We start from the raw sequence: 20,578 nt of genomic DNA on the forward strand, positions 1-20,578 counted from the left end.
CACAGTGTGTGTGTGTCTGCTACATCCTGGAGTGTGACATGATTTGTGTCACGTGCAGTGCAATTTATATGGATATTAATTTTTGTTTTTAACAATAATGAAAACAAGCAAAAATGAAAAAAAAATCTACTTCTTGCCTTTTAAAAAAATGTACGTAGTAGAAAGTACAGATAATTGTGTGAAAATGTAAGAAGTAGAAGTAAAAAGTACGCTGAAAAATCCTCCAAGTACAGATAACCTAAATTTCTACTTAAGCACAGTAACAAAGTACTTGTACTTAGTTACTTTACAACTCTGGTATTTTTAATCACATGCAATATGCTTGCATTTGTAATGTGATATTTGTAGGATAACGCTTTGTGATATAAATTGTTTTCCTCTAAGTCAATGTGTGGCTAACAACATTTTGTCTTTTTTCCATTAAAGGAGCGAGTGTTAGTCTTGTTGCATATTGTTGCCTAAATAACCTCAGTTTGAGAATTAGTTTAAGTCTCACTGGCCTGATGACACATCCAGGGAACTCAGGGTTCTGGGGCCCCACATGGCTATTTGAACCCTCTGCAGTGGCTTTGACAAAATAAAATAGCTGTTTAAATAAAGGATTAAGGGATGGCTCGTTATGGTAGATCTGTTTTTTACACAATAAAAAGGTTCATATAAAAAAATGACTATCAAAGTCAAGTTGGAAATGATGTTCTGTCCAATATGTTTATTGACTTTTTATGTTTTATGGACCATAGGTCTGCAAATAAAGTGCATCATCATCACCCAATAGTACAGTTGTCAGACATCCCACGCTTAAATTAATAACTAGGAAAAAAGTCCTGGCTGGACTAACAGCCAAATAAAGGCAAGTATATTTCATGATGGTCAAAGACTGTGAAAGACTTTATGCTACTACTTGAATGTATTTGTGGGATGGATAAACGGACAAGCAGATGGCCAAACAGAGTACAGGGGCTGATGGTGCTGAAGCCCTATATGAAGTGCAGTAATACATGTTGTCAACAGTTTTTGACTAAATCGCCTCTCAAAAAAATAGCACCACTCTTCATTGCAGCTTTAGCTATTCCATCCTAAAGTTAGTAATTCATTGAAAGCATGTTTTGTATATTTTTTTAATAAAACACTTTTAATCGCAAGTTGCATAAACAGTTTTTTTCTTCCACAAATAAAGGCAGTAAACACACAACTTAACCTTGACAAAGTTATTAATAATGAACAATATTAAAAGAGAGGATGAAGTCTGTTATTTATGAGCCTATCGTTCCAGTGGAAACGCAAACATTTGGACAGAAGCAGGATCTGCAGAGAGGAAATACTGACAGCTATAAAAAGCAGCAGCAGGAGACTGAATAAGAGCTGAACTGTGATCGGCCTCAGACAGGAAACTGTGTCTTCATCACTTCTGCCAAACGGGGATCAACCTCTGACAAAGCAGCTTGTAGGTGCTGAAACTGGACAAAAGAGAAAGCAGAGGGTGGAAATGTTTATTTTCCACACAAGTCTGTAGTCTGTGGTATCAGTCCATCAAGCTCTAACATAAATCTGTTTTAAGATAAAAACAGTGAGGCATTGTAATTCTACAAAACAATCTAAAGCTGCTGCTAGCCGTTTACTGTTTTCCTTTAACTAAAAGAATCTGTGTTTTCTTTTCTTGAGTATTTAGGGCAAAACAAGTTATTAGAAAACTACGACCATAAAGAAACGTCGAGCTTTGCGTGGTGGTGTGGCTTATTATCTAACAATCAGCAGCGATTGCTAACGTTTCCTCAGGTTAGGTAATAGATTTCAACAACTACGTTGCAACAGTGGTAGCAAATAAATCCTCAAGAAAATAACAGTGTTCAAGGAGCTTACAACCGTAGTGTTTTTACACCCGCAGCTTTACATAGTGGTATGTAATGTGATGTGTTGATCTGACCTGAGAATATCTACAATTTAAATAATGTACTTTAATTTTAAAAAGCTGACACTCTTTTTTTCCAATAAAAACTATACTATTTAAAAAATATTCACAAGTCAGAGAAAGGGAAATTAGGAAGCTCTGATCGATCTGTTTCTATGAGTATAATTAACTTTAGTTCTAACTTTATCTGCAAATAAACAGTTTTTTTCAATTTATTATGTAAAAAGTTAGTATTATGGGTGCATTTTTAAACCTTTTGAAATGTGAGTTTAAAGCAGGGCTATTCAGCTAAATTGCACGAGGCCACAATTATTCAAAGCCAGCAGCCCAGGGGCGTGACATCACGGGTGGGCGTGCCCTATAACGGGAAAACAACATGTAAATAAAACAAGTATTGTTATCTTTTACATTTTGCATAAACTTAAAATTTACAATTGATTCAAATTCTATGTTTATAACCCGGACAAAAGTCACCCTTTGGACACATCTGGAACACAGCCCACCAGTTGCAAACTTTAGTTTAATTCAGATGTGAGGAGCTATGAGGACTTAAAATCCAGACTTTTGTTCTAATGCATTCATTTTATAGAAAATGTCTTTGAACAGAAGATCAGACATAAACAGAGTCTTCATCTTTGAGTCAGTCACACTCATAGCTCTGCAGTTTGAATTTATTTATCTTTTTTCAACCAGACAAAAGTCTTTTGTCCATCTTTTAACCATCAGACACTTTTGAAGCTTCTCTTGGCCTTCATAGATGTAAACACTTTTAACACTGCCTTCAATTTGTTTGATATTTTCATCAACCTAAGTCAACATCCACTTGGTATTTAAATGACCTGAGTGTGCTTATGACTTATGATGTAAGTGATTGCACGATGTACAGTAAAAATGAAAAACGAGCTCCTCTTGTTCCTTAAAAAACAAAAAATAAGTATGTGGTGTTTCTGGAGAGAGCTCTTACCGAAGTCTTAAACTTGGGAAGTAAACAGGAAGCAGCTGTGACACAAGTCTTCTCTGTCAGGTGGCCTTTCTTTATCAAATCTGCCACTGTATCCTATAATGAATAATACACAAAATCCTGGACTTTTACTACCTGGATAAAAAAAAAAATCTCCTGAAATGGTTTGATGTATCTGAGCAGCTCTTATACCTTAGACATCTGACTGCACAGGTCAGCTAGAAACTCAGTGGTGACCTCGACAAGAGCCTGCAGCTGCTCATCTTTATTTGTGTCTTCATCTTTGTGCTCACTGTGGTACTGGCACACTTGGAAAACAGTTGAAATAAGGGACAGACCTACAGACGACGACAAAAAATAAATACATTTTAACAAAACTACCTTTTTTTTTTTTTAGAAAATGCAGTTGGCCAGGCAACATGTGACCGCTGCTTGCTGTGTGGACACCATTATATAAATCAGAAGTCCACCTCTGATCATCTTTACAGTAAAATGATTGACAGCAGCGGAGCTGACGAAGAACGTACCTGCATCACTTCTGCTGCACCACTGATCCTGACATGTGTGAAGAGCCTGCAGCACAGAAAACGTCTGAACCAACAGGCTCTTCTGCTCATGAAAGACAACCGAAAGGTCCTGCGTCTGACAGAGGTCCTCACACACCACGTCACAAACAAATTCCCACACAGACTCTCCAGGGCCATCAGGAGTGGCTAAAGGAAAAACAAAAACGTTAAAGTCATTAGAGCTCATGTTCTTCCTCTGCATGTCACAAAAACTCTTTGATTGAACTTCTTACCAAAAGCCTGAAGGCCTTCCTCTACAGTAGTGAGGAGCTGGAGGATGTGAAGGTAAACCTCTACGCCATTTGGACTCTCTGATCTATAAATTGTTAGATTCCCCATTAATTTAGTTGGAATGTGGTTTTATAAACCTGATAAATGACAGGTTATTGTTGGTAATATTCACACAAAGGCAACAAAACCTTTAAAACTGCTTTCAGATTAGGTGAACTGCACTCAACATTCAGTCCACATTCTTTTCTTTTTTTTTTTTTTTTTTTACATTTACTGTAGCTTTAAAGGGGTCCCTGATTAGTTGTAACATTAGACTTTATTTGATAAACATTTATTTTAATTGTAAAATAAAGACTGTAATAATACTGTAGGCTGTTCAGTTTTGTAAATTTTAAAAATATATTTTAACATGGACGGAGCCATTTTATTTACACACAAAAGATTCTGGGTAAATGATGACATGGATAGGTCCTCGGTGTGAGCGAGATATATCCACCCTGAAGGTTAATCTTGGGCAATATCTGATGATCGACTCTTTTAAATGAAACCAGAGAGYGTTGACAGAGAGGAGAAGGTAGAAATGACTCAGCCTGTAACTGAAAATATGGATGGAGGACAACAGAGCTGCTTCATGGAAGAAGAACCTCAGCTTAGCCTGTTAGCCTTTGCGCCAACGCTATATTGCCTTATATGTATTAGCTCAGTGCTAGCGCGACAAACAAGCTAAACTGAGGTCCTCCATCCATAGCTTTAGTTGAGTCTGAGTCATTTCTACCTTCTCCTCTCTGTCAACGCTCTCTGGTTTCATTTAAAAGAGTCGATCATCAGATATTGTCCAAGATTAACCTTCAGGGTGGATACAGCTCGCTCACACCGAGGACCTATCCACGTCATCATTTACCCAGAATGCTTTGTGTGTAAATAAAATGGCCCTGTCCGTATATATTTTTTTTAATTATAAAAACTGAACATCCTACAGTATTTTACAGTTAAAATATATGTTTATCAAATAAAGACCTAATGTTACAACTAATCATGGATCCCTTTAACAAATACCAACAACTTTAGTAATGAAAAAGATGTTTGCACTCACTATTGTCACTGAACTCTAAACTGAATTACCTTTACAATTTGTCTTTTAATTTTTTTAATGCTTTCCAGTTTTAATTTTACATTATTGTGTAAGGATAAGATTTATAAGGCTCTCATTACTACAAATCCACTGAGTGGCCTGATATGTGCTACTCTGGACTTTACTCAACTTCAACCTGAGGAAAATAATGCGAGCTGAGCTTTCATTGTAACAACAACATGAAAGATAAATTATGTGGATGAAATTGTACAGAGAGAATGCTACATTACCTATAGAAGTCATAGAAATTTTGATTCAGTAAACCCTACTGCAATGAAAAGTAAAGTTTGTACCTAATCAAACAACGCTCCTGGATGAGCCTTGATGTTTTAAATCCTGCTTTGAACACACACTTTAAACCTATACACTCTGCTGTAGATTATCTTTAAGTCTTTTTCTATTTTAATAAAGTCAACCTCAAAATTACTTTTCTAACAGCTTGAGAAACATCCTGCATCCAAATTCACACCTTGAAAAACAAACTAGAAGACCTTAGAGATACAGTAGCTGTTCCATCACTTGACCACAATATGTGCGTCTGTTTCTCTGACCTCCTCAGCAAGCACATCATCTCCAACATCCTAAACCAAGAGACCAAAACAGCTTCCCTCATTCAGTTCTCACCTTAGCTGTTTAGCTGCTTCAAGGAGGCACAAAGTCAGATCCAGCTGACTTTCACCCTCCTCCTCCTCTTTATGTAGCCGAGATGTGACCCAGCTCTTCATTAACTCTTCATCAAGGTCAAACAGTTTATCAACCAGCTCTCCCACCTTCTCCAGCAGGTCAACTGGAAAACAGTTACAAAAATTCATCATTTCACAACCCAGAAAACATTTAGCAAATGTTTCAGTTAAACAAACATGGAGTCTTTACCATCAACACAGAACAACAAATTGTCATTTAAAAATCATGATTGTTGGAAATTAGTGATAGAAAGTGAAGTACTGTTGGTTGAGCTGCACATGATGAAGCAAAGGTTGGAGCACACGGATGTCTGCTGTCGTATTCGCTGAAGCCACAGGGAACAGACGTCTTTCTGAGACAAACACATCAATAGTAACCTGAAAACATCAACAAACAAGATCAATTTTCCTCTTTCAGGCCCTGTTTTTGGATGAGCCTACAGGTATTTTGAAAATGCTACCTGCTGGTTTCCAGAAGAGTTGGAGGATCTGCATCTCCAAGAAGAAGCAACAGCACAGCTCTGTGGACACACAGGGAAGTACACTGGCTGTCATGAACATTTCAAGTCTAAAAGCTTTCCTTATTAACATCAGAGATTGTTGTATCGACTCACCCCAAGTCTTCATTTTGGCTTAGAGACATACAAGTGTCAGGAAAACAAGCAATGTTTCCAAGGATTCCTACACAGATTTCCTAATGGACGAGGACAATCATCAGCTTCACAAAGTCAAAACAACTTTCAGGATTTTGTTCTGATGATATGGAAAAGATTTCACTCACTGTGAGACGTGGACATTGGGATTTGGCTATGACGCCAAGGAGGATTTCAGCCACTTTGAATTCCTGCAGAAAACCTGCCACATCCTGCACACATTTGGAAAATAATAAGGAAACATGTCAGTCATTAATGTATCACATACAAATAAAAAAGTGCTCTTATTAAGTGAAAAAAAAAGAAAATAAAAATATGGGTGTTACTTCAGCAAGACCATTTTTTAAAAAACATCCAGAAGTGAAACTTGCACAGACTGAGAAATTAATAAGTTATTATCTATAAAAAAATCATCTAACCCAGGGGTCCCCAAACTTGTTCCTGTAAGGGCCACATACCTTTTCCCTTCTCTGGTGGGGGGCCGGAGTCAGTTTGTAACAGAAAAAGTGTGACTATTGCAGGAGTGCCTAAATGTAAACATTTATTGTTTTCCAGAAAGCACAATCAAATAACCCTCTCTGGGTTCTTCACAGTATGTATTCTGCTGAGCTAACAGTCCACCTTTTAGCTTTGAGAGTTTGTTTGCTCACATTTGGCCTTGCAAGCTATCATTGTCTTTGTGATGGGATTCATGGTGTCGCCGCAGATTGTATTCTTTGAATACCTCCACCACCTCTTGACAGATGCACAGCAAAAATGCCAGTCTTAATTTTAACACCAGCAAAGTGTCTGATATGTGTCCACACTTGCTGGTGTTAAAATAACATTCATGAAAGTGTAAAATTTTAACACCCATTTTTTGTTAATTTAACACCAGCCAGTGTTTAATATTCAACTATTCTTGGTGTCACATTAACATAAAAATAGTGTTAGTATTAAAATATAGTGTTAACAGTAACACCAGTGTTAAATATCCAACAATACTGGGTGTCATATTAACATTTCAAAAGTGTTCAAATAAATTGATAAAAGTATCACCTGATGATTGTTATTAACAAAGGAAATTAAGGTGTTTAAAAGGTTAACAGACACCACAAGGTGTCAATACACTATCAATTTGGGAGTGTAAATTTAACATTCAGAGTTAATATCAAACTCTCTGTAGTGTTGCATTGACACTACTCAGTTAGTAAAATTGAATAATGGAGTCACCCTTCACACACCAGGACATACCTCTCACTCATGGTGTCAATTTTTGGCCAATAAAATAAACTTAAAGTTGAACAAATTGATAAAACTTAACAAGAAAACTAACCAGAACAATTAATTTTTACTCTCATGAACTTCTTTAATGGTAATAAATATGCAAAAACATAATTTCTGCAAGACTTCTCAGCAAGGAATGCTGGGTAAATACTGGTCTGTCTGACATGAGGTGGAAGAGGGCGGGGCTTTTCAGAATACTTCTTTCAACACTGCATGGTGTTATATAACAACACTGTTAAGTGGGCGGAGCTTATTTAACACTGTCCAGTGTTGAGACAACACTGAGGACATCAACACTGTGAACTAACACCAGCACTGGGTGTGAGTGTACTCGGAAAGTGTTGAAATAACACTAGGGGGTGTTAAATCAACACCCAAAAGTTTAACACGGAAATGTTAGCACTCCTGTTTTTGCAGTGTGAAGAAAAAAATAATCGTTTGTCCACTGCAGCTTAAATGCCCTGCATTCTGAATCAATTTTTCTCTTACCTAATCTTTTCGCCATTATTCCGTTCTCTCGAGAGGGGCGGGTTTAGGATTTTTTTATGGGGGTTGCCAGATAGGGGCACAGACCGCAGAAGTGTGGAACAGAATGTCACGTTATATGCGTGTATGTATGAAATAGTTACTAACTAATAATAGTTAATAATGAAAATAGTTCATAACTAAGGAACATTTTATTGCAAAAGTCCAACTTTATAATCAAATATAAATACACACATATGAAAAAAAAAAACCTAAATGCTCTATGGTATTGTTCTGTGGGCCGGACCAAATGGGAAGGCGAGCCGGATTCGGCCCGCGGGCCGTTGTTTGGGGACCACTGATCTAACCATTTCAGGTTCTTTTTTAATTTAAGGTTAATGTACAAACCAAGGTGAAAAGATAAAAACAATGGTACGCTGACGAGAAATGGCACCTTATTCATGGCCATATCCCAGACTTTACAGAGATCCTCCTCATCATCCTCGGACAGCTGCATCTGACCTTCAGCCTTTTCTTCTGAATGTTCAGCCACCATCTGCAAGACAACACAAGTTCACACGTTTAGATAACTGTAGCAGTGTGTAGCAGAAAGGACTGTGAATCCTACAACAGGGAGGTTCTCTGAAATGATCCACAGATGTATTAAAATAAATCATAACTGACTAAACTTTTAGAATTAAAACGCTACTCAAAAAATATTCAGAAAATTAACAGCAAAACTCTAGTTACCATTTTAGCACATGCATACTCCAAAGTAAATCACTTGTAAAACTAAATGACCATTTTTCATCAAAACTAATTATTTCATGATAATAGAGGGTTACAAAGTGCTCAAAAGAACTGCCCGCCTACATTTATAAGCCGTGTCAGCGTGCTGAAAAGCCAGTGCTTGCTATAAACTGTGTCTCCAATGGCATCAAGACCTTCATCCTCCTCTTCATCAGCTTTGTCCGGAGGTGGTGATGGGTTACGGTCCAAAATAAGAGATTGCGGTCCAGTTTGAGGCGAGGACTTGGTTGTTTCTCCCTGCTCAGCACCATCAACACTGCTGTCTTAAACAGACATATTGAAGAAATGGGCCATACGGAAAAAATAAAATAATAAAGTCAGCATGAAAAGATTTCGTTACTGCGTTTTGTTACGAGAGCATGAACTTGGACTGCTTTTTACTGAATGAGTTAGCTAGTGGCATCGTCGATACAAGTCGCAGTTTACTATTAGCTGTCACATATAAACTATACATTTCAACTCACCCATTGCGACCCTTTTGGACAAAATTACTAGGTAGGTAAATACTTAAATTAAGTATAGTAACACGTTTTACTTCCCCCAAAACTCAATTTTCAAATGTTTTCAGGCTGTTCACCCTTCTGCGCATGCGCATGAAGTCTCGTTGCGTCGAACAACGACATGTAAAACAAACACCGCCCCCTACCGGATGTAGGAGGGAGTTGAATGCACACTACAACAAAAAAAGGACAAAATCTTTTCCTTTTGAAATGGTAATTTATAATAATAATAATAATAATAATAATAATAATAATAATAATAATAATAATAATAATAATAATATCTGGGCTTTTCAGGTCCTAAATATAAAAACTATTTTGATGCTTCAGCTGATTAATCAAAGACAAATAGAAAATGGAGAAAATAAATAATACTTTTTGTTTATTCAGTGAACAAAGATTTAAACCAATTTCATTTTTTGTAAATTATCAAACTTCTAACCCATTTTTTCTTATTTTAGTATACATTTTTCACACACTCATAAAATGATAAATGTTATTATCATCATTTAAGAAGCTAAAAACGCTAAGTTGAATCTTTCTTAAAAGTCACGACAATTAAATTATTCATCAATCAATATTTTTCTTACAGTTTTCTGTGCTGAAGCATTTTCTGTGCTGAGCCATTCGGCACACTTACTGTAACATTAAACCATACATTTGTTTTGTGAGCTGTTGCTGTTGGTGCTGTGGGAGTTCACCTGTTGATCTGTTATATTTAAGATTTTCTGTGGTTTAAAGCTATCGTTTGTAGTTTGAAGGTTGTACCTATGTAGAAGAGAGGATTAATTCTGAGCCGGGCTTTGGAAATGTTATGATAACACAACGTGCTCCTCTGTGCACAACAACCCTACAGGCAGGATAGCTTGACTTTTGACCTAAATATCTCATAACCCTTAACAAATTTTAATGAAACATGCAAAAACTAATCATTGAATGAGCATCTACAACCGACAGTAAAATGGGTACTACAGCCAATTGAACTTAAAAATGCAAAAAAGTCTGTGACTCGTTTCCTTTAAAAATATATTGACATAAACCTTGGTGTGGAAGTAGCTGAGACTAGTCCTCAACACATCTCTTGAGCACAAACAGATTGCACAAGACACCTGTTTAAAATTTTGCCAATAAACTATTTGGAATCAACTGTGTTCGTCTGTTAGCAAAATATCTCAAAAACTACCCAATTTTAATAAAACCTTTCAAATTTAATTAGTAAATGTGCCTCAACAACTAATGAGACATCTGAGCCAATTTAATTAAAGATGGCTGCTACAGCCAACTGAACTTGGAAGACATGAAAATGTCTAAAATTCTGTTGATTTTACAGATATTAGGCTAAAGTTTTGTGTGGTTGTAGCTGGGAGTTATTCACAACATAACTGGAAGTGTGACTTACTGTGCAAGATATTTGATTAAAACGTTAGCATCACCTGTCACAATCAACCTTGTTTATCTGTTAGCAAAATATCTTGTGAGTCACTCAGAGGAGTTCAATGAAACTTTCCAAAAGTAGTGATTGAATATTCATCTACAACTGATTAACTTTAGGAGTTAATCCAATTCAAAATGGCCACCACAAATAATCAGCTTCAGAAAATAGAAAAATGGCTTTAAATCAATAATTTTTGCAGATTTTAAATTAAAACCTAGCATGGTAGTAGCTGAGAGTTGTTCCCATACATACTCAGACAACAGGGCATGAACTTGCTCATTTATTTTAATGTTTCTGTTAATTCTCACTATAAACTGGTTTTAGTCTTAAACTCTGGCATGAAGGGGAATGTTTATTATTGCTGCAAATTTCACTTGCAGTTTTATAAAAGTTGGCTTGGAATCACAACAACTGATAATCTTGTTGAAATCATTGATAAACTCTTTTGAGCTTTCAATTTAAGTTCCACTCTTTTCTGCATGATATCAGATGAGTTGCTTTCCTGACAGCGAGATGTTCTGCTTGGCTTGTCCTGTCGTCTCGGTAGAACAGCTCTGTTGAATTTTGACGCACGCAGTTTTACGAGAAAAAATGACAAGTGTTTGATGAAGTGGCTTTGCCAACACTTGCTCCACACATTTAAAAGTCCTTCCTATTATCCACGCTGTCTTATGATCATTTCGCAAATGTACCATCCTCCTTCAATCAACAGAACAGTAATAACTTCGAATCTTTCTCATCATCCAGCTGTCAGTCTGTGGGAGTGGTCCAAGGCCATGTTTGCACTTGGAGGAGCTTAAACTAGACAGTTGTGTAAGAGCGTGCCAAGCAGCTTTTGTATTTGTTTTGAAAATATAATCAGAAATAGTACTAATAATTAATAGGCTTTTAACAAATGGAAAATGAGGACACATCAATAAGAAACACTCCACAAGCTCCAGTAGTTATTCAGAATCTTAGATTATTTGTGGAGTACTGACAGAACAACAGGCAACAGACGGATTCTGTGAGAACAGAACAAAAACATGCAGCTTCTTCAAACAGTTCTCCCACCCATTGCTGGGCATTGTTCTCATCGCTACATAAAGGATGCCAAATCTCTTTCGTTGACTGCAGGAGAACGATGGCGATCAAGGATGTAGCGTCATTGTTTTATAGTCAAATCCTGGGCAAAATCGTAACAATCATGCAATTAAGATAGTGCGATCTCAAAACAAATATGTCCTTTTATTTGGAGGTATAATTTATTACATTCATTTGGTTTTTGCTGTTAGTTGATTCTTGGTTTGTGGTTTTATCGTTGCTCATGTCTGTGTTCATTTAGCAAAATATCTCAAAAACCAGTGGACGTATTTCAATAAAATTCTCAGAAAATACCCCTTTGAAGAGACTACAGCAAATCAAACTTAGGAAACATACAAATCTAACTCAGTTTATAGATATTGAGCCAAAATTTGGTGCTTACTGATTCTGCACTATTACAAGAAAAATCACCAGGAACTATTGAAGTCAACTCTGTCTATCAAATATGTTGATTGATTTTAATGAAGATGTAATCTATAGTCTTCCACTCAGGCCTGACTGTTGGAGTGCTGCAGAAATAGTTGTTCTTCTGGAAAGTTCTCTTCTCTCCACAGACCACAATGGAGCTCCATCAGAGTCACCATTGGGGTAAGTTCAGCCTGGCACCCAGCTCTGCAAAGAGTGTTTTCAAAGTTCCATCACTGATGGATGGTTTAGACCTCAGCGCTTATTGGGATCTTCAGGGCTGCAAACATTTTCTTGACTCTTCCCCCAGATCTGTGCCTCGATACAATCCTGTCTTGGAGGTCTATGGAGATGTATTTGGACTTGATTTGTGCTTTGACATGCACCGTCAACTAGGACCTTCATATAGATGTGTGTCTTTCCAAGTCGTGTCCAATAAACTGAGTTTACCAGGCGGACTCCAACCAAGTTGTAGAAACATCTGGAGGATGATTAGTGGAAACAGGATGCACCTGAGCTCAGTTTTAAGGTGTCATAGAAAGGGCTGTAAATATTTATGAAGATATAATTTATTTATTTTTTATTTATATTTGCAGAAGCACTAAGTAGCTTGGTGGTCAGTGCTGTGGTCTCGTTATCTGGAGGCTGCAGGTTTGAGGGTTTAACCTTTAATCCTAAAAGAGAAATTATTCCTGTAGAAGTGAGGTACTTGTGGTCAAAAAGACAGTTTTATTGCAGCCCAAATAAAATTTGTCACCAAAAGCACAATTATATTTGTTTTATCAAGAGATAAGACGGATGTAAGAATAATTTATATGGGACTTGGGAAAGGCGTCGGACACTCACACTGTAAATGTTTGCAGTGTCTTTGGCAGTAAAACTTCATATCCCAATTGGGGAAAGGGTGGGCACAGAAAAAAAGAAGGTGCAATCTGAATATAAAAGGCACGCCAACTTTAGTTTGGCTATTTCCAGCTGTGACTAAGCCTTGCAGTGGCAACGATGAGCTGGAGATCTGTGTGGTTGGGTTTCCTGCTTTTATCGGTCGCCAGCGTCACCGATGTCAGGGCCAGACTGGGTAAGGATCAGATTTTAGACAAGAAGATATTATTAAAAAAAATCTTTGTAATGAATAGAATACACAGGAATAAATATGTTCATGTAAATCTCTTCCAGTTCGCAACCATGTCAGCAGCATCTGCAGCACGTGGGGCAGAGAGCACTTCAAGACCTTTGATGGAGACATGTTCCAGTTTCCTGGTTTGTGTGAGTACAACCTGGTCTCCGACTGCAATGAGATCTATCAAGAGTTTTCAGTTCACATGAAGAGAACGGAGGAGGATGGGAACCCTACCATCAGTTATGTGGGCGTCACCATCAATGAGCTGTTCTTTCACCTCAGCAAGAGTCAGATCACTGTCAACAGCCAGCAGTGAGTAAAAATAAGAACCTATGAAAGGATATTTGAGTTTTACAATTAAAAAACACACTTTTTTTATTCTTTCGCTAGAGTGACACTGCCATATCACAAAGGAGGAGTCCAGCTGGACAATAATGGAGTTTATATCAAGCTCCAGTCTAAAGTTGGATTTACTGTCATGTGGAATGGAGAAGATGCAGTCATGGTAAAAACATGAAAGACTTGAAAAATATTAACTCACTCGTTTTGACAGACATCATTTAAGCTCCTTTATAATGATTAATAAACATTTTTATTTCACTGTACTTCATTAGGACACTATAACTTTATTGTACATTCTATGAGGCAATTTTAATAGTTTTGTGTTTGCACATATTATTTCCAATACATTATTTTCAAGACCCCTTTGTGTTTTTTTAGGTGGAAGTTGATAGTGACTTCTCAAACCGTACCTGTGGTCTCTGTGGAGACTTCAATGGAATTCCGGTCTACAATGAGTTCATTCACAACGGTATGAACATGGCTCTTAATGTTGTGTTGATGAATACAATCAGGAATCTGAGATGTGACTCGGTGAATGTATGGTACACGCAGGTCGTAAAATCAGTCCGATCGAGTTTGGCAACAAACACAAAGCCCACCGCCCAAACGATGACTGCGAGGACCCCTATGAGGAGGAAGAGGAGGATGGGACGGTGTCCGGTTCCTGCAAAGAATTTGTGAGTTTATGATGCAGTCGGGGTTTAAAAGGCGTTCTGGGGAAATCGTAAATTTCCTTCTGTTTGCATCTTATGTGGTTCCTTACAGGAGGGTATTTGTGAAGACATGTTCCACTCAAAGACCTGGAGCTCCTGCACCAAACTGATCAACCCTAAAGCGTACATCCAGGCCTGTGTGAAGGACATGTGTACCTGCAGCAACGGCACCAAGGATCACTGTGTCTGCAGCACACTGTCTGAGTTCTCCCGCCAGTGTTCCCACGCAGGAGGACAACCTCCCAACTGGAGAACACCTCAATTCTGTGGTAGGGATTTCTTCACCTTTATTCACATTTTTTTAATCCCCAATGGTAATATTTTAAATAAAAATAGTTTTGTTTCTCTTTTTGTCACTGTACTCAATGCAGTCTTTTCTCGACAGTAGTCGACTTTAGTTCTGTATCATCTTCTATTTTAAAAGACAAATAATTCGATTTTTTTGTGAGGATTTGCTGGATTGTGATCAAATGTAACTAAGAAATAATAAATGAAATATTCAAAAAGAAAAAATAAGTAGGTCCTCTGGATGGGTTCTTCTTTAGTGAAGAAAAAAAAGAAGAACCCATCCAGAGGACCTACTTATTTTTTCTTTTTGATTTTTTCTACCTGGATTACTGAGATGCATCAGGACAATAAACGAAATAGTTGTGAGTAGAGTGTGAGGTCTAAGAAAAAATGTGAATGATCTGTATTTCTAACTGTAATCTTTATTTCTTCATTTGTTGGGGTCTGTATATTCTAAACTCTACAAGAAATATGTGGAAAAAAGAATTTGTATTTCTAAAAGAATCGTTAGATGACATTTAAAATCAATGTTTTTTCAATTAACATTGACAGAGATTTAACCTCGACTTGGACCAAATTTTATATTTTATCCACCTTGTGTAACTGAGTTTGACCTGCTCTAGGATAAATTGCTAATGTGGACAAGCACAACTGATATTATTTAAGTGAAAACAGCAAAAAATAACCACTTTAGCTTTTATTGAGTATTAAATTAAACTTTTTGGTGTAACTCTCATGCATCAGAAGCTGCTCATAACACACATTGACTACCATCTTCTTTTGTTTATTTCTTTTTTTTACAGCTAAACAGTGTCCGTACAACATGGTGTTTGAAGAAAGCGGTTCTCCTTGCATGGATACTTGCACACACCAGGATGCAAGTTCACTGTGTGAGGAACATAAAATAGACGGCTGCTTCTGTCCTCCTGGTGAGTTTTCTTCTCGTACGAAATGCCCATTATCTTAAGCTTTCTTCCTCCACCAGCAGCACTGACACATAAGTATGTTTCTCAGGAACTGTGTTTGATGATATTTCCATGAGGGGGTGTATTCCTAAGACTCAATGCCAGTGCAAGCATGACAAAATCTACAACACTAAAGAGGTTTACAGACAGGATCGAGAGGAATGGTGAGTCTAAGTTTACATGGAAAGAATCTATTGTTTGTAGCAGTTTATTACATTCAAGCGGTCTTTGTTTCAGTACATGTGTTGAGGGAATTTGGGACTGTGTGAGTCTTGAAACACCTGCTACGTGTTCAGTTGAAGAAGGTTCACATTTCACTTCCTTTGATGGCAAAATCTACACCTTCCACGGAGATTGTTATTACACCCTGGCCAAGGTGGACAGCAAGGTAAATGTAAAACTTAATGGTAGGAAATACCATACAGTCATTTATTGTTTAGGAAAAATATGTAATAATTTTGTGCTTTCATTATATACACGTTTTAGGATGGAAAAAGTCCAAAGTTTACGATCCTGGCCCAGTTGGTGCCATGTGCACACCAACAGTTTGACACTTGTTTGAAGGCTCTCAAAATTCTGCTGAACAACGATAAAAACAACGTGAGTTTCAATTAGTCATTTTTAAAAACTCGCAACATTTGCAACACGTTGCTGACTAATTCTGTTTATTCAGGTTTTAACATTCAGTCCTGATGGCTCAGTTAGGCAGAACAGGCAGACTGTCAGTTTGCCCTACTACTCAGGTAAAAAAGATATTCTACAATATGTTGTGTTAATCACGCCCAAACATTATCGTTCTGATTGTGTTTGTATCTTCATTTAAAGGTGACATCAGCATATTCCGTGCATCATCCTTTCACATCTTGCTCCAGACGAACTTTGGGTTACAAATTCAGATCCAACATGTTCCTCTGATGCAGGCCTACATCAGCCTGGAACAGAGCTACAGAACAAAGACACGGGGTAGGTTTTAGAGTTGACGTTTATGAACGAAAAGCAAGTTTTATCAGTAAACATTTACTAAACCCAAAAACTAGTTTAAATTATTTGCACATAATACAGTACTGACTTGTAAGCTTTAACTTCAAACACACAAAAAATTACTAAGACATTTTCTTTGATGTTTACTGAAAATACGGTTAACATTTCTAAGCACCAATATTTTCATTTCAGTTTTTATTAAACACATAAATCTTTCTTCTCTTCAGGTTTATGTGGGAACTTTAACATGGTCCTGAACGATGACATGAAGACCCCTCAGGGCATCGTGGAGGGAACCGCAGCCACTTTCTGTAACTCTTGGAAGGCTAACCTCATGTGTGCTGACACAGAGGAAAGACTTGATGACCCCTGTTCCCTCAGCGTAGAAAGTGGTAACAATGCTGTTTGAATTTTTTATTATATCCTGAAGGTGTATTTCTGAAGCTAAGGGGACATTTTTTGCTCTTTCTCAGAGTTGTATGCTAAACACTGGTGCGCCTTGCTCCTAAAACCAAACAGCACATTCTCACAGTGCCGCTCTGTGGTGGATCCTGAGATCTTCTACAAGGTACAGTAAAACTTTTCTTTCCAGCTTTTACTGCATTTGATTGGTACTGTACTGTACTTTTTTTCTGTTTTCTACAGCGCTGCCTTTATTCCAGCTGTAACTGTGAGAAGAGCGAGGCCTGTCTGTGTAGCGTCTTCTCCTCATACGCTCGAGCCTGTGCAGGAAAGGGAGTGATCCTGACAGACTGGAGAGAGAACGTGTGTGGTAAGGGTTTTATTTTTATGGTGTAGCTCCGATGAATCACAGTTCCCTGAGTTGGATCACTATTGTTTGTATGTCATAAAACTACTAATGATTCATCTTGTTGTGGTCTTGATAGAAAAACACACAAAGAGCTGCCCGGAGTCTCAGATCTTCTCCTACAATCATCAGAGATGTCAGCTGACTTGCAGTTCACTTGCCTCGGAGCAGCAGACCTGCTCCTCTGACTTTGTCCCCGTGGAGGGCTGCTCCTGCGCTGAGGGGCTCTATTTGAATGAAAAAGGTGTTTGTGTCTCCATGGCAAAATGTTCTTGTTACCATAATGGAGCCTACATTAAGCCAGGAAAGTCCATCAACATCAAAGATGAACACTGGTGAGTCAGTTCAAGACATCCTCTGTGATATACAGTATATATACGTTTGCCATTAAATTTCATACTGTATGTCTTTATTCTATTTTCAAGTGTGTGCAACAATGGAAAGCTTCATTGTCATTCTTGGAGAACCCGATCATCAGGTCAGTTTGCTATATCTTCACTTTTTAGTCACACACTAACTATTAGGTTGTGGTTAGTGGTTGAGAAAATGTGACAGTAATAATCAGCAGGACAGTCAAAAGCTCACAACAACACTGGTACTGAGAATTCAACAGAGCATATCCTTCTGTCAAACACTCTTCAACAACCGTACAGTGCCCGGTTGAACAGCTGCTATCTCATCATACATGAAGCTAACAGAGTCCAAACAACCTGTAACCTGCAACTTGTGAGTTGGGGAGAAAAATCTAAAGTCCATTTCACAGTCTACATGTTCCACAAGCATGTTCCTCCCTCTGTCTACAGAGGGCAGTGGTGCATTCCTGTCACATCACATATCAATAACTTCAGTTGTCTTACAGACCAGGGGTTCCCAAACATTCTGGGTCTGAGGACCCTTTACAAGTGTGAAAAAATTCCAGGGACCCCCTCATAAACCCCATGCTCTTTTAAAAGATGATTTACTGTCATTTCAACCCCTAAATGCCATGGGAATATATTTAGTTTATTATGTTTGTTTTATTAGTTCATTGTTCCCCATGCATTTTGAAAAAGTAAATTAAATCAACAATTTTGTGAAATTTTTTGAGGACCACTAAGATACCTCTTGCAGACTCCCAGGACCCCCAGGAGTCCACTAAGATACCTCTTGCGGACTCCTGGGGGTCCTGGGACCCCATTTTTTAGGAACCTCTGTTATTACAACTGTTACGACACACATTTGGTTACTCTCATTGACATATTTCTTTTGTTACAGGGTGTTCTTCTCCAAAAGTCTTCTTCAACTGCTCCTCCGTCGGGTCAGGGGATCTTGGACTCCAGTGCGCTCGAACTTGTTTAAATCTGGAAAGTGATTGCGTGAGTTGTTTTTGCTGATTTGGTTTTTCAAAGTGTCACAGAAAACCAGCTGATTGTTTGGTTTCAAGAGAATTTCTCATAATAACAACATAATAATTGTCAGTTTTGGTCTGTCAACGGTAATATTTGTCCTCCTCAGGAATCCACAGAGTGTGAACCCGGCTGTCGCTGTCCTGGTGGGCTCCTTGATGATGGTAATGGTTTCTGTGTGGAGGAAAAAGACTGCCCGTGTCAGCATGATGGACAATATTTTGCTCCTGGAGCAAAAATTCCAAATCAGTGCAACAGCTGGTAAGGCCGTGTACTATATAAAGTATAAAATTATTGTGTACAACGCAAACCTTCAAGACATGAGTTGTCAACATTTGGCATATTAAGCTCATGTACTCGGCACAAATTTATATTTTACTGTTTCTTACAAATGTAGCACCTGCAAGAGTGGGAAATGGGAGTGCACCGAGGAGAAATGTCCAGGAACCTGCGTTATTTATGGAACCGGACACTACAACACGTTTGATCAGCGAACATATGGGTTCCAAGGAGACTGTGCGTATGTTGCTGCCAGGGTAAATAACTCTTCTATTTTTTACTCAAAAACTCCTCTTTTTCCCAAAACTGATATATAATGGATAAGGAAAGTATTACATGAAGCACATTCAGTGGATTAACTTTAAATGATAGTTAATATCTTTCAAAGGAGGAATTCACATTAAAACAACTCCAGTTTCAAAAATTTTCTTGCTGTAAATATGAGGTCTGTTTCATGAATCTTTACATTACTGTCAATTTTACGTTATGTGATTATTTTCAAAAAAATCCAATGGCTATTTGCAAGTGCAAGTGCAATTAAAAATGACAGCGATGTAAACTTTTATAAAATTGCATCTGTTTGAACGGCTATGAAATAATTCAAAAATTCACTTTGGTGTTGGACCTGCTAAAACTAGCTACCTTTAGCTTATCGTCAAATTATCCTTTTAAAGGGGACTTATCGTGCAAAATCTACTTTTTTAGCCCTTAAATGCATTTTGTTGCTGAGTAAATATCTTTATATTCTATTTGAGTCATATCTTTCATTCTATTCAGTTTTCTTTACTCCCTATTATGTATTCTGAACAATGATGTCACAACATTTACTGCAGAACTGCTTAACAAGGTGCTAACCTTGAGCTAGAGCTAATATAATATAACCAATTTTACGAATCCGCAGTCTTCATTCTTCTCTTGCTCTGGGTTAGATTCTGGCTCCAACATGTAAGGCTGGAGGGACAAGTCTTCCTTGTTGTCATCTTTTTATTAACTTGTAAATAAAAATTTTCTGCACCGCTAGAATGGTCCGTGTACATTCAGGCAGTTTGTTTTTAAGGCCACTTCAAACTGAGACACACCTGAGAAAAGGGGTGAAAAGAGGGGCTTATGGAGTTACAAAAACCAGGAATTCAGGCCAAAGCATTGCAGTTCCTTTTTTTGTAGACCCCAACTGATTGATTTAAAAGTAAAAAGGAAGGATTTAAAAGCACAATATACCTATTATTAGACAGACATTTATTAGACAGTTTTACAAATCTGAAACATCGAGGTTAAAAAGCAATAGCTGAAGTGGTTAAAATATGAACAATTCAAAGATGTTTTTACGTTAGGCTACTTCTTCTGCATCCATCAATTGATCTGACATGTTTTAAAACAATCAGCCATAATTTTTTAACAAATGACTTTCTTTCTAGAATAAATGTGGAAACAAAACAGTTGTGAACAACTTTGGAATTATCACAGAAAATGTACCATGTGGCTCTACCGGCACCACATGCTCCAAAACAGTCAGAATTCAACTTGGGGTAAGTCCAGACATGAAAATCTGATAAGTTTTCACAGCCTAAAATGTTGGATTAAAAAAGTTATATATATAT

At 37.5% G+C, this 20,578-nt stretch overlaps 2 protein-coding genes across 2 annotated transcripts in view; one reads left to right on the forward strand and one right to left on the reverse strand.

Moving 5' to 3' along the window:
* Positions 1-682: 682 nt before the first annotated feature.
* saal1 (serum amyloid A-like 1) lies at positions 683-9,266 on the reverse strand. Its single transcript, XM_014013616.1, has 13 exons — positions 9,141-9,266; positions 8,740-8,939; positions 8,321-8,422; positions 6,264-6,347; positions 6,097-6,176; positions 5,944-6,003; positions 5,745-5,860; positions 5,424-5,586; positions 3,670-3,752; positions 3,398-3,583; positions 3,063-3,208; positions 2,874-2,966; positions 683-1,457 (listed from the first exon to the last, which is right to left on the reverse strand). Exons 1-13 carry the CDS (start codon positions 9,142-9,144, stop codon positions 1,380-1,382), a joined length of 1,395 nt encoding a protein of 464 aa, XP_013869070.1. The 5' UTR covers positions 9,145-9,266; the 3' UTR covers positions 683-1,379.
* A 3,835-nt stretch (positions 9,267-13,101) lies between these two features.
* Positions 13,102-20,578, forward strand: part of muc2.1 (mucin 2.1) — a 51,176-nt gene continuing 43,699 nt past the window's right edge. Inside the window, exons 1-21 of the mRNA XM_014013559.1 lie at positions 13,102-13,177; positions 13,276-13,531; positions 13,610-13,724; positions 13,940-14,030; positions 14,114-14,238; positions 14,327-14,543; positions 15,366-15,491; positions 15,577-15,691; positions 15,765-15,915; positions 16,014-16,127; positions 16,201-16,270; positions 16,353-16,490; positions 16,736-16,900; positions 16,982-17,076; positions 17,154-17,280; positions 17,396-17,651; positions 17,742-17,794; positions 18,550-18,671; positions 18,811-18,962; positions 19,099-19,237; positions 20,396-20,506. Coding sequence (XP_013869013.1) covers positions 13,102-13,177; positions 13,276-13,531; positions 13,610-13,724; positions 13,940-14,030; positions 14,114-14,238; positions 14,327-14,543; positions 15,366-15,491; positions 15,577-15,691; positions 15,765-15,915; positions 16,014-16,127; positions 16,201-16,270; positions 16,353-16,490; positions 16,736-16,900; positions 16,982-17,076; positions 17,154-17,280; positions 17,396-17,651; positions 17,742-17,794; positions 18,550-18,671; positions 18,811-18,962; positions 19,099-19,237; positions 20,396-20,506 — 2,814 coding nt within the window. The remainder of the gene's footprint in view (positions 13,178-13,275; positions 13,532-13,609; positions 13,725-13,939; positions 14,031-14,113; positions 14,239-14,326; positions 14,544-15,365; positions 15,492-15,576; positions 15,692-15,764; positions 15,916-16,013; positions 16,128-16,200; positions 16,271-16,352; positions 16,491-16,735; positions 16,901-16,981; positions 17,077-17,153; positions 17,281-17,395; positions 17,652-17,741; positions 17,795-18,549; positions 18,672-18,810; positions 18,963-19,098; positions 19,238-20,395; positions 20,507-20,578) is intronic.

The sequence above is a fragment of the Austrofundulus limnaeus genome, unplaced genomic scaffold (genome assembly GCF_001266775.1).
Source record: "Austrofundulus limnaeus strain Quisiro unplaced genomic scaffold, Austrofundulus_limnaeus-1.0 Scaffold104, whole genome shotgun sequence".
Lineage (NCBI taxonomy): Eukaryota > Metazoa > Chordata > Actinopteri > Cyprinodontiformes > Rivulidae > Austrofundulus > Austrofundulus limnaeus.

Coding starts and splice junctions, on each gene's coding strand:
- saal1 (XM_014013616.1), bottom strand. Junction 8,423..8,739: donor CGCTGACACGGCTTATAAAT/GTAGGCGGGCAG, acceptor GTTGTCTTGCAG/ATGGTGGCTGAACATTCAGA. Junction 6,004..6,096: donor AGCCAAAATGAAGACTTGGG/GTGAGTCGATAC, acceptor GTGTGTCCACAG/AGCTGTGCTGTTGCTTCTTC.